General features: G+C 36.1%; 1 protein-coding gene across 5 annotated transcripts in view; it reads right to left on the bottom strand.

Annotated features, from left to right (window-relative positions):
- Nucleotides 1–14,201, bottom strand: part of ALS2 (alsin Rho guanine nucleotide exchange factor ALS2) — a 77,151-nt gene that overhangs the window by 20,948 nt on the left and 42,002 nt on the right. For all 5 annotated transcript variants that reach the window (XM_032404571.1, XM_032404564.1, XM_032404584.1 and 2 more), the window contains exons 13-23: nucleotides 9,706–9,868; nucleotides 5,830–5,961; nucleotides 5,303–5,431; nucleotides 4,885–4,955; nucleotides 4,410–4,476; nucleotides 3,857–4,059; nucleotides 3,673–3,738; nucleotides 2,502–2,600; nucleotides 1,550–1,714; nucleotides 342–453; nucleotides 52–129 (exon numbers count right to left, since the gene is read on the bottom strand). In XM_032404571.1, coding sequence (XP_032260462.1) covers nucleotides 52–129; nucleotides 342–453; nucleotides 1,550–1,714; nucleotides 2,502–2,600; nucleotides 3,673–3,738; nucleotides 3,857–4,059; nucleotides 4,410–4,476; nucleotides 4,885–4,955; nucleotides 5,303–5,431; nucleotides 5,830–5,961; nucleotides 9,706–9,868 — 1,285 coding nt within the window. The remainder of the gene's footprint in view (nucleotides 1–51; nucleotides 130–341; nucleotides 454–1,549; nucleotides 1,715–2,501; nucleotides 2,601–3,672; nucleotides 3,739–3,856; nucleotides 4,060–4,409; nucleotides 4,477–4,884; nucleotides 4,956–5,302; nucleotides 5,432–5,829; nucleotides 5,962–9,705; nucleotides 9,869–14,201) is intronic.

The raw sequence follows: 14,201 nt of genomic DNA, 5'->3' as shown, positions 1-14,201 counted from the left end.
CAAGAAAAAATTAGTAGAAGATTGTATTAGAGGAAGAAGAAAGTTTCCCACCTTTCCACTAAGAGTCCAGTCATCTGAAAATTCTCCCTCATATATAGTATCATCTTCGGAAAGTAAAACCCCATTTCCCTATGTGAAGAAACAAAACAAAAATCACAACAGATAAAATGCAAAGTAACTTCGAGTTCATAGAGCCATACCCCCCAAAGCCTTACATAATCTTAAAAGACAAGAAAAATAGTACTAAGAAGGTAGAACATTAATAAAATGATGATTTAAAAGTTAAGGACATGGGAGTTTAAAAAAGTCAATAGTAACTATATGCAAAATATTCTACTCACCATCATTTTATTAACGTGAAAGTTGCCTTCATAGTATAATCCAAACTGGGTAACTACCACACCATTCCCTTGACATACGTCATCTTGCCACATTCCCATATACTTTTCCCCCCTATATGGAAATAGAGAAGAAATGAAATGAAAAACTGATGATGAGATGGAAAAAAACAATTATAACATGGAAGATTCCAAGCATCACCCCTATGTTAGTATTTGTTCCATTTTTCTGGTTAAAGTGGTTAACTCTGTGTCTCCTCAAACATGGGACAATGTGGTAACAAAAGACATCTTACTCAGAGTAACGTTCTCTCAGAAATTTAAATAATATAGTCTACCTGACATAGGTCTGCATATATTCCATGTATGTCCTTGATAATTGAAAAAAGGAATGCCAAGAATTCAACTCTAAATAATTTCATTCAAAATGTAATATGTAGACTCAAATTTATGCACTTTTTTCCTACTCCAAAACTTACTAACTTTAAAAAAAGAAATGAGGTTTATCATATAAAAAGTCTCATTCTTCACAAACTCAAACTCAGAGAAATCTTATAATCTCCACTAAAAAAAAAAAGTAGTATAAACTCCTTGTTAAATAATCATGGAGTTTAGTAATAACATCTAAATTTTAAAATCCCACATTATAAAAATAACATGAAGGGGAAAAAAGTATATATTAAGTCCAAAAGCGAATCAGGCTAAATCAAATATGGAGGCAAAAAAAATACATTCCTCCCCAAGGTTTAGTTAATTCAATTTAAGCTTGATTCCCCGGTTGCTGGCATGGTAACAAGTCCCTGACCTAAAGAAAGACCTAAGCAGAAAGGTGTTTAGATGCCATCCTATGAGCCCAAAAGGGAATTTCCATTGGTTCCCTCTGACCTTTTACTCCTACTATCTACACATTGTTTTAAAGGTTTTACTTTTTATACTAGTTAACACTAAAAGCTTTGTACATGTGGAGCTTTAAGGAAAATGGTACCAAGGTTAATTTTGAAAGGTCCTGATCTTGTAAAGAAGTAACCTATTATTTGGTTCATAAGCAAATGGATAAAATGATGCCTGACAACTGTGTCTTTTATTAAAAAATGTCTCACTACTGTCCAATTAAGATGCTCAGCCTTCATAAAAGCATCGCTTTTACTGGAGAAGTATAGGAACCTTATCCTCTCACACTCAACTTTGAGATTAGAAGCAGAATACTGTACCTAGTGATATCATCAAAGACACCATATCCTGCTTTCTTATCCATCACCCATTGGCCAATGAACATGCTGGGAGAAGAGGAAGTCAATTTTCCACTTCTCAGGAGACCATGACCATGACGCATGTTATCTTGAAAACAGCCTTCAAACACTTCACCAGAGGCATAACTGTAGTTACAAAGAATGGATGAAGATCACAAACACATTGAATTCTGATGCTCATTTTTTTTTTTTAAAGATTTCATTTATTTATTTGACAGACACAGCCAGAGAAGGAACACAAGCAGGGGGAGTGGGAGAGGGAGAAGCAAGCCTCCCACGGAGCAGAGTGCCTGATGTGGCGCTCGACCCCAGGACCCCGGGATCATGACCTGGGCCGAAGGCAGCCGCCCAACCAACTGAGCCACCCAGGTGCCCTCTGATGCTCATTTTTACAAAGTTTAGGAAATTCAAAATTATACTCATGTCCTACTGGTAGCTATAATATTTATATGATTATTTTTCACCCATCATAATTTTTCATATTTGAATGAATGAAGCTTAGAAATTAAAGACATCATGGATGGTATTCTGTGTTAACACGGGGAAAAATGTGTATTAATCACTTATGGGAAAATGAAATAATGAGTAATCTCTGAAAGAATGATAGGTTTTGTCCATATTAGAGTTGTTTAATAAACATAAGATATAAATTTATAAGAAAGACATTTAACAGATTCTTCGAGAAAGTTATGGTTTCAAAGGTTTGTACAGTTTTGTTGAAAACTAAGTAACAACCTAATATTTTCATCTGGTGATACAAAGTTACCTTTAAAAGAAGACTTTTTAAACAGTTTCAGTCATAAAAAGAATAAAATATACTTACTCCTTGGAAATTTTGGCTACACAAACATTTAAGTCTACATGATTCTTTGAAAAAGCAACACCAGCCCAACAACCCGTCCAATGTTATTACCTATAGACTCCTTGACCACACATTTTTCCTTCTTTCCAATGGCCCACATAATGGTCTTCTTTGTTCAATGCTTTGTTTGGGATTCTGTATTCTCCATATCTACCCAAGGAGAATAAAAAACATCAGAAGATGCATTTAGGACATATTCACCTTTTCTACAGATGCACTTATAAACATTTTAACAAGGAGAACAGGAAAAAGAATTACCTATCGGGCGAAAGGGGTAAATGGGGTTCTGGTTTAAAATGTATCTATTACCTAGGCTATCAGGCAAGTCTTAGAGGAATGGGCCTCAATCCCACTAGACAGAGATTACGTGTTTCACTCCAACTCCAGTGAAAAACAGAAAACCTATGTCCTAAGCCTCTCTGCTACTAATTAGCCACATCATCTTGCGTAAGTGCAGGTACCCAGCTCCCTCACCCACGTATGGCGGGGCAAATGAGATTATCTAAAGACTCCTTTCATTGTAAAATTCCATTAAAAGGGGATTAAAAGACATTATAAAAATTTATATCACACACACAAAAATCACCTATCCCATCTGTATAATAATCTTTTTCATATAGTAAAATAAATTACTTCTCTAACATGATATAAAATACTTCACTGCCATAAGTTTATCATGCAAATATTTTCAGTGTTAGAAAACATGACAAGCTTATACAAAAATATTGTCACTTGAGTACCATTAGATAATATATCATCTAGAAAATTTCTCCTTTAGCACATCACTGAAATTAAAGATGACTTAAAATTACTGAAAGGAAAAAAAAGAAAAGTAAAACTACTGAAAGGAAAATTTGTCTACGTTCTTTGTGTAAAAGGGCACTACTATCTCAACAGTTCACCATCAGTATTACCCCAGGTTTTCAGCCTTCACCACTGAGAAATGGACAGAAAACAGTCCCATTTTAACATACAGAAGGGCTGTGTCATTTGAGGTCACAAGGCTATCAAGGTAAATGATTCACTCCAGGTAAATCAAGGCTGCATCCCATATTCCCAGCCCTCTTATGATCACACACCTGCACTGTAAGCCCTAGTACACTGCATGCATTTCTAAAAAACAAAACAAATATCTATTTGTTTTGAAAATAACTCTCAGTACATAATAATGTCATCAGTGGCTGAAGCTGAATTTACTCTTAGTTTTACACAATCTTCTTACCCATCTTCCAAGCCATTCCTGAACATGCCAGAATACATCTTTCCATCTGGCCACTTCAAAACCCCTCTGAAATGCATAAGCAAAAAATAATACAGATCAATGAATGTTTCAGATAACTGATACTTTTTCAGTATTGAACCAGACTATCATCTTCACCTCATGCATAAATCTTAAACATTTTCACCTGCCATGAGGCTTCCCTGAAAGCCAGCGTCCATCATAGGTTGCATCCTTCAGGCGAGGATCCTTATAGAAAGTGTACTTGGCACTGCGTGAAATGGGTGGTTCCTGCCTCTGAATACTGCTGCCACTTCCATAAGGTGGAAGGTCAGATGTACCCCTCAAAGCCTGATCCACAGCTTGGCTTATAGCCCGTAGCCACTTAGTCTAGGAACAAAAAAGTAAATGTCAATAAGCTTAAGGCAACAACTCATCAAGCACTGCTTTAAATCCTGATAGCTTTCCTTGCTGTGAATAATTTTTCTGTCTCCTAATGTTTTTCTTATTGAGTAATGCTGACTGGCTCTTGGAATTCACTGCTGTATGTTTCAAATTAAGTCACATTAAAAACAAACAAACAAACAAACAAAACCTATAGCCTTGGTTTAACGAAGACTTACCAGACATAATTATGGATCATTAGCCAAGGAAGAACAATTTTTATCTTTTCTTTCCTAGCATAAGAGACAGAAGTAGCCAGGCCAAAAGATCAAAAGAAAATATCATAATGGACTAACCTTTTCCTGGGGTGTTGATGAAATGAGAATGAACTGCTCCTCAGGTGTAGTTATCTTTAAGCCATTCCTAAAACATTCACAAGGATAAATACCAGTAGGTATGACAACCTGTCATTATAATATCACTCCTCAAATATGAAAAGCAACTTGTTTATTTCAAGAGGAGTAGAAGTCAATTAAATGTAAATGCAGACATGCCCTGGGTTTGGCTCTCACAGTAGGAGATAGAAAGGACACAGAGTCAATTTCCTTTGTGTTGAACAATGGGGATGTGAGCAATGGAGAAGCCCTCTACCATTTATCATGATCAGCCATGATCTTTACAACAGGCCATTTTACTATCTATAGGCTGGGAAGGTAAGCCTCATTATGCAGAATGGGGAGGACTCCTGAGCTTTTTTTCATGTCTAAGGAAACAACCTAGTAGCAGAGGGAGAGAGTTAGGGTGAGGGTCCGGGAAGGGGGACATACTTACACACCACCAGCTTCTTCAGAAAGTGGCTCTGCCCATAGCGTGGCTAAAGGGAAAACATGATGTGTGGAGAACTGAAAGAAAGAACATGGAGACACATCTGAGAAAGCTCGGGTGGGCCCTGGGGCCTCTGCTATATAACCCCTTTCAAATGGTTAAATCCACCTGGGTGCCACCATCTCAGCCACTTAGTCCCCATAACATAGCTAATCCCAGTGGGTCTTGCCATCTCTGCTACAAGGACCCCTTCACATGGTTGATATTCATTTTCAAGCTGGAAACTAAAAGAGCTCCCTGAAATTTGGTCCATACCACAAATGCAAGCTAAACATTCTCTTTTATTCAATAGTTTCAGCAAAATCACAATATTTTTAATACAAACTGATGATTTAATTAAGTAAAAGTTAGAAATCTGGCATACCTGGGCATGGACTAGGGCATCGTTAAAGAGAATGAACCAATTCACAGAAAACCTCCCAGCATGCTGCAGAGATAGGGCTCGGTTACTGCTCTCACAGAGCAGCCGACGCTCTGGCTTCCTCAAGGAATCCTGGAATTGAAAACAGATACATAACTGAACCATCAGAATTATGTTAATATGCAAAGAGAAAATGAAAAAGACACAAATCACATTTAGGAGAATTTGTTGCTCATGGCTTAGCTTGGTGTTAAACCTGAAGTTAGACAGGATCTGAACATTTAATAAAAGCACTCAAAGGAAATTAAGAAAAAGACAGGAACAAACAAAAGGTGGTATGTGTTCAGAGAGGATTCCTAGAAATGAGGGTAGGTGTTGAGGTTTAGAGCCACGACTGCTGTCCTTTGACCACCCTTAGAAAAGGGCTCATTAAAACATTATTATAAACAAATGAGGAATGGAGAAAATTATGACAGTTGTTATGGATATGCCTGCTGTTTGCTGGGGTAATGACAACTGGCATGGTTTACCGTCATTTTCCCGGGAAAGGTCTTCCAGAAGCCCAGTGTGTATTCAGCTTCTTTCCTTTTCCTGCCGAGATGGAGAGCAAGAGACTCATAACAAGAACTGGAATCCTGTAGTTTCTGGTACTCTGGAGATGTCTGAAAGCCAATAATAAAGGGGAAAAGATGAATATAAAACAATTGTCCAGAATCTATAGCCTCAGTGTGGTGTAGATATACAGTATTAAATTTAGGAAAGAAATCCATATGAAGAACAGACATGGTATATACTAAAGGGGGCTGAGCAGAAAGAAGATTGGTTCCAAAAAATTCTACTATACACATGTACATATGAAACAGAGGAGTAACTCCAGGGGAAAGAAATAAACACTGGCAGTTATCAGTGAGGAAAGCAGCAGAGAACTCATGATAGGGCAAGAGTTCTCATATGTTTTGGTCTCAGGATATCCCTCTATTTTGCTTATGTGGATTATACCTATTGATATCTACCATATTAGAAAATAGAGAAATAAAAATAACCTTTAATCTTTATTAACTCACTTTAAATATAGTAACAGTTTAAATGAAAAATGACTATATTTTCCAAAACAACAACAAAATGCTTAGTGAGAAAAGTAGCATTGTTCTACATTTTTTCAAACCTCTTTCTTATCTGGCTGACAAGATGACAGCTAGATTTTCATTTCTGTTATTGCATTTAATCTGTTGGTTGAAATAGATGCAGAATATCTTGCTTTATGAGGATATATAGTTGGAAAGGGAGGATTATTTTAATAGCCATTTCAAATAATAGTGGATATTCTTTGAAACTAACCAAAAGTCGTTAAGTAGTAGGTTCTTAAAGGATAGCTGAAATGTAGAATCTGAAACTACGTTAATCAAACTTTTTGTACTCTATTACATTAAATCCACTGATCTCTTACACTTTGAATAGATATTTTACCTATGCATGATTTTATAGCATGTGGATTAGACATCTGGAAAAATACTGGTTCACTGAATAATGCAGACCTTCCAAATGTTGATACATTTTATTATACAATATCAAAAGTTCTATATTATCACCAATCTCATCAGAAAAAGTTGCCAAGTACTGGGAAACTGCCAAACTCAACAGTGATACATACATGTTTCCCACATTGTACTTTTTGCTTCAGAGTTCAGATTTTATCACTGGCCACAAATACTGTCAGTTGTTCTCCTCGAAGTGACAGGTTCATTTACTCATTTTTGAGAAAATATCTGCCTAATACCCAAATCTGAATAAACATAGTTATCTGTCAATTGTTTTTTCAAGTTAAAAAAAAAAAAAAGCAGCTCTCAACTCAAAAGATAGTAATCTGGTGCGTTTTCTGGGAAAACCTCCATCCTTCGGTATGCAGCAGAGCTGCTCTGTGTACTCCCATCTCGTCACACAGAATATTAAGAAGATCTATACTTCTGTGTGTGGTGATGGATATTAACGAGATTTATCATGGATGATCATTTCACAATACATACATCTATCGAATCATTATGTCAGATACCTGAAAACAATAGAATGTAACAAGTCAATTATATCTTAAAAAAAAAAAAGATGTAAACTCACTTGTTGAGGTTAAATAAAATTAATGATTTTTGCTGTGTCATCAAGAGTATTTCTAAGTGAAACCGGCATATTTTTACTTCTTTTGTTTTTTAACTGCAAGCGCATGGCAGCAAAGAACACAATGACTAGTTTAGTGCCACTGCCTTGATTCATGCTAAGGAGATAGCAGTTCTGTCCAGCTTTACTTTTGCACCACTGGTGGAAAAGCAAATGTCTCAGTATTGTCCTGAAAACAGTCTGATCTTGTGACCCCTCCGAAAGGGTCTTTGGAACCCCCAGGGGATTGTGGGCCAAGCTTGGAGAACCAACCACAGGACAGGGTATAATTGCCACACTGGATGGAAAGTGAGCAGAAGGTAAAACAAAAGGATGATCCCTCACATTCATGACTAATTACTTCACAGTCCACAATTCTTACAGTGATTCATATTCATTTTCCATTCATTTAAAAAACATTTAATGGCATGTACTACATACAGAATATTCTGAGTGTCAGGGATAAAAAAATAAGTAAGGTACAATCTTTGTCTTCCGGGAGCTTAAAACAAAGCAAAAAAGATAGAAAAACATACAACATAGCAGAATAATGCAATGGTTTTGTTAATAGGCTATCTATCAGAAGAGACAATATAGTAAAGTGGTTAAAAGAACAGACTCTGGAACCCTTGGGTATAAATTCTAGTTTGACCAATGTGCCTCAATTCCTTCATCTGTAGAAAGGGGATAATAGTAATATCTATTTCACAGGGTTGCCATGGGGATTAAATGAATACAAATAACATGCTTAGTACCTGGCACATGGAATGCATTTAATAAATACTAGGTATTATTTTTATCTAGAAAAATGTTTATGTATATATGATGTCAAAGCTGTACCTGAGATCTACTAAATAACAATCTGCAGTGTTGGAATATGGCCATGTGTTTTGAAAAATTTGCACAGATGATTTTGATCCCCAGTCCTGGGGATCATGATAAGAAAATAATGGGCAAAGACAGTACTAACAAAGCACAGAGAAAGGGGTAACCCATTCTTAAACGATGGGAAGAGGAAGGAATGTGGTATAGTCAGAGAGGGCTTCATTTTCATGATAAAATGACTTTTGACCCAGGCCTTGAAATTTTCCCATAATGAGGATGGTGGTAGAGTGTCTCATGAAGGAAATATAAAACATGTATGTCCAGGGATCTGAACTAACATGTAGGACATAGGATGGTAGATAAGGCTAGAAACAAAAGAGGGTATCAGGTAATAAAGGGCCTTAAATGCCAAACTAAAGTCTGGTTTTTCACACAGAATTAGGACCCTTCAGACTGGAAACTGTACTACCAGACTGTCTGAATAGTTCCAAGCTGGTCTGGGAGGGAAGATCTTTGATTAACTGAGGGTACATTGAGATGACATTTGCATCTCAGTGGGTTACTTGTGTAGCTCAAACCTTCATTGCTAAAACTACATCAGTTTGAGTTAAAATTGAAATCAGACTAAAGAAAAGATCTATGAGACTACAGTAGAATCAAATATAAAAAGCCCACAACAGTTTGTGGGTCACTCTGGAGACTGCAATTTATCCAAATAAGGAGGTAAGTTCCAGGATTTAAAAGATTCTAAAGTATATGAGACCGCAGAATCATTATGGTTTCTCTGGAGCCCTTCAGAGTGGGAACAAAATGAAACTACATATTTTAGTACAATTTCAAAGGTCAATGTCTCAGGACCAGCTTTAACATACACCCATATCCTACAATGGTACTAATTTTCTAGGACTCCACCCAACTAATTTCATATAGAAAGTGGACCACTTAACATCTGAGAAAATCCTGTAACACTGTGATTTCTCATACCATCTGCTAAGGTGACCCAAATACCTGGCATGAGTCTATCCTGAGTCCTGGCCAGGTGGTAATTCCACTGCCTTACAGGTATCTCATTACACAGAAAGCCAGGATTTTAAAGAGCTCTGTGTAACTTGTACTAGTATGCACTCAATAAACTTTGACAACTATTGAGTGCGTAACATAACTGGGTCTCAACCTGTGACAGAGTTTCATAAAATGAATACAAAATTAATCTTGATAAGGTCCCGAGAAGAAACTAAATCAACGGCAAAGAGAACTAGATTTACCTATGGTCAAACTTTCTTCTTTCATGTTCTTGAAGAAAAATAAATTTAATTAGACACACACAAATAGTAAATTAATGGAGTTTGAGATCTTGGGGTAGCATAATCCAAACAAACAACTATGATCCTTGGCTTCCCAAGAGTTCAAATGAGATATTTATGGGAGCTTACCACTTCAAAACAGGTAGCAAGCTTTAGCAAAACTTTAGCATAATTATGAAGTCGTCTGATTGGCAAGAAAAACAGAGTATTCAGTATTTCCATCAATTGGGTGTTTTCATCATTTACTTCTGATAAATCTTGTAATAGCTCCTGGTTTTTATTTAGGAAATCACTGGAGATAGAGGGAAAAAAAGAAATTTAATTAATCTTTTTGGTATTGAAAAATGTATGATATTGAGTAGATATATTTCACTAGATACTACTTTTTTCAGCATGCATGTTTTTGGGTGCTATGAAAGTAGAATATAAATACAATGAAATAAGACAGATAAAATTAAAAGAATTTCCCTGCCTAGAAATTAGATTTTTACATATAAAAAGCAGCATATGGTAGCAACAGTAACTCTATAATAGAGATGATTAATCACAAACTGTGCCTTGAGTTCTAGGAAATGAATCATGCATCCCACAGTTTCAGGGAATAACTGGAGACCAGCTGACACCATTACCTGTTAATTTCCAAGCCAAAAGTCACAGCAATAAATGGCAAGACTAATTGCTCTCATCAGTTGTACTAAACCGAAATAATGGAGAACAAAGCTCTTTGCCCCAACACAACTGGCATGTAATATTAAAATACTTCTAATTTCTTTTTTTTCTTCACCTAATAAAAATTAATTATGAGAGTAATGAAAAGCTGCAGGTACCAGTACTACAATTAACAGGAAACAGTAGAGCTAATTCTATGTGAAGATTTCAATGCTGAGACCTTCAAAAGCATTTTAAACTGAAGCCAACATTTAGTTTTTATATTCATAGTTTTATATAAGTTCATTAAAATTTTATTGCAAATTTTAATGGTGATCAATAACCCACTGAGACTATGATCAGACCAAAATACTTAAAAGATGTGAAAGAAGAAAAAAAAAAGATGTGAAAGAAGAGTTGGTGGGACAGAATAATAATTATTACCTGCCCCTTAATAAGCAATAATTATGTGTCAGGTACTACCCTGAGTGCTTTATAAGCATTATATTACAATTCTTACCTACAAGGCTTCAAATTAGACAATGTCACACAAGACTATAAGCAAGGATGAATCACTTTATAATCTCTTAGAGAACTGTAGAATAAAGAAATGTTTAACTCAGAAATTAATGAAGTATTATCTTGGAATGGAAAATATGTAATAATTTCCAGGAACCCAAAAGTTCAATAGCACAAATTGGATTATCTTATAATGCAATTAAGAGACCTGAGAGTGCCCTGGGGAACGTGACCCAGATTTTTATTTATATTTGGCTTGTGTGGATGTTCCTACTTCCTCCTACATGTTCTGCCGCTGAGATCAGCTAAGAACACTCATTTAACCCCACGGAAGTGTTCTGCTTTAATCTGCTCCTGAGAGACTGAAATAGCACATGTTGAACACATACCCACTATGACCACATTTCTTCTGCATGCCCAGTACTAGACCAGAAATGTTCCAACTCTTTTAAGTCCTATTACTTTTCAGGACTCACTCAGGTCCTTGCCTATGGACTTTCCCAAAAAGGCCCTTGTATGTTCTTAGGAAACCTGAACCAAGGACTGTTCAGCTTATCTTCTCTTGGGAGTTTTAATCTTATAGTGGCAATACTGCTCTCCCCTTACATGGCTAGGTTTGTACTTGTTACTCAAAAATTAATACATTAAGGCACTTGGGTGGCTCAGTCAGTTAAGCATCTGCCTCCAGCTCAGGTCATGATCTCAGGGTCCTGGGATTGAGCCCTGCATCGGGCCCCCTGCTCAGCTCTGCTTGTGTGCTGTCTTTCTCTCTCTGTCAAATAAATAAAATCTTTTAAAAAAATAATTTAAAAAATTAATACATTAAAGGTAGAACCCAAGTGTCCATCAACAGATGGATGGATAAACAAAATGTAGTGTGTGTGTGTGTAGTGGAATATCATTCAGCCACGCAAGTTTGATATATGCTACAACACGGACAGACCTTGAAAACATTACACTTAGGGAAATAAACCAGACACAGAAGGACAAATATTATATGATTTCACTTATGTGAGGTACCTAGAATAGGCAAATTCATAAAGACAGGAAGTAGAATAGAGGTTACCAGGTGCTAGGGGTGGGGAAAGGAAGGAGAAATTATTGCTTAATGGGTACAGAAAGAGTTTTTGTTGGGGATGATTTTAAAAAGTTTTGTGTACAAATAGTGGCAATGGTTTACACAACATAAATGTTCTTGGTGCCACAGAATTATACACTTAGGAATGTTTAAAATGATAAATATTATGGAATGTATATGTTAGCACAGTAATTTTTAAAAAACCCACATGATGATCAAACCACCAGGCTAGCATGAGTTGAGTATCTAAATGATAAACCACCTGAGTGATGAGAGCTTGAGTATCAACATCCAAGACCTACTAACTGCCATGTGGGCTCACCAGCTATGCTCTAGAGGTTCTCTTTTTAAATAAATACTACAAAATAATTTAAAATACTGACTTTGTAAATAAAAGTTGTAAAAAGATGTTATTATTACCTTTTAAATATGTAAAACCCCGGGGTTCATGAACCACAGCTTGGGAAATGCTGCCCAAATCCAGACTTAATATTTGCTTCCATAGCTTAAAGTCACCCATTGTTTATTAATTGCTTAACACCTGCCTAGGTTCTAGCAAGAGGCTTTCACTTATGTCATCTGCTTTAGCTGCTCTAACAAGGAGTCAGGTCAATTCCTGAGTACTGTGAACTCTGGAAAAACTAGAGGAAGGTTAACAAAAAATAAAATAAAGCTAAATAAGGCATCAGGGTCACCAACTACCATTGTCCTTCAAGAAGCCCAGAAACCTCCCCATTTTTAACTTGTCACAAATCTCCACCTATTTTTGCATCCTCCTATAATAAAGCTGCTTTTCTTCAAGCATTACTATTTGGAAAAATAACCATTCTTTTTTTTTTTTTTCTTCATTTAATTACTGGTTTGGCTGCAATCATTTTCTCCTATTTTTTTGGCCAAGATCCAGCATTTCACCAACACTAAGTGTTAAATAAGCTTTTTTTAGTCAATATAATATATAGATGTATAATAAATGTAAAATCAGAAATTACAACAAATATAAACTTGTCAGTTAAAAGCGAGAAACTCTCAGATGGAAAAAACAACAAAGCAGTAAATCCACCAATTTGCTGTTTACAAGAAATATACAAAAATATTACAATATAATACAGGCAGGTTAAAAGTAATAGAATAGAAAGTGGTGTCATTATATTAATATAAAACAAAATAGCAAGATCAAAAATTTTAAACTTACTACATAAGGTTAAAATAAAACACTCTTTAATCTGTCATTAAAAAAATGAAGGCTGCTGGGGCATCTGAGTGGCTCAATTGGTTAAGCGTCTGTCTTTGGCTCAGGTCATGATCTCAGAGTCCTGGGATCAAGCCCCGCATTGGGCTCCCTGCTCATCAGGGAATCTGCTTCTCCCCTCTCCCTTTCCCTCTGCCCCTCCCTCCTGCTCATGCCCACTTTCTCTCTCTCTCTAATAAATATTTGTTTTAAAAATGAAGGCTGAACCCTTGTACTTTGGAAATGAAGGACATAACAGGAGTCAAAGAAAAAATCATGATGGAAATTAGAAATATATTTACAATTGAATGAGTATAAAAACAAAAGGTATCAAAGGTTTTAAGATACAGCTAAAGCAACACTTGGAGGGAAATTTATAGCCTTGGATGAGTACATTAGAAAAATCCAAAGATTGGAAAATTGATGAGCTAAATGCTAAACTCATGAAGTTGGAAGACATTAACAGGGGAACACAAAGAAAGAAGGAAATAAAAGGCAGAAATTCAGGGCACCTGGGTGGCTCAGTCAGTTAAGCATCTGACTTCAGCTCAGGTCATGATCTCAGGGTCCTGGGATGGAGCCCCATGTCAGGCTCCGCACTCAGCAGAGAGTCTGCTTGTCCCTCTCCCCTCCACCCACTCTTGCTTGCTCTCTCTCTCTTTCTCTCAAATAAAATCTTTTTTAAAAAAGGGCAGAAATAAAATAGAAAACAAAGAAAAGTAAGTAGTAACTAAAGCTTAATCTTTGAAAAGAAAATTAAAAAGGGTAAACTGCTGACAAAACTGACCAAGATAAAAAGATAAAAGACTCAAATAAATAAGAGGAATGAAAAATAGGGGATATAACCACAGTTATTATGGAGGTGAAAACATCTTAAGACAATGGTAGCAATATTATGCCAATAAATTTGAAAACTTGGATGCAATAATTTTCCAGAAAAATACAAATAATTAAAGCCACAAGAAGAAATAAAGACCTGAACAGATCTATTCATTACAGAAATGAAGTCAGTAGTTTAAAAACTCCCTACAGAAATGCCCCCACAAAAGCCATACGTTTTTACAGATGAATTCTACAAAATCTCAAAGTACAGATATTCCCTATCTCATGCAAACTATTCCAGAAAATACAAAGTTCCCACACTCACTTTAT

This window comes from Phoca vitulina, unplaced genomic scaffold (assembly GCF_004348235.1).
Source record: "Phoca vitulina isolate PV1807 unplaced genomic scaffold, GSC_HSeal_1.0 scaffold1, whole genome shotgun sequence".
Classification (NCBI taxonomy): domain Eukaryota; kingdom Metazoa; phylum Chordata; class Mammalia; order Carnivora; family Phocidae; genus Phoca; species Phoca vitulina.
This window is presented reverse-complemented; position numbering and strand designations above follow the sequence as displayed.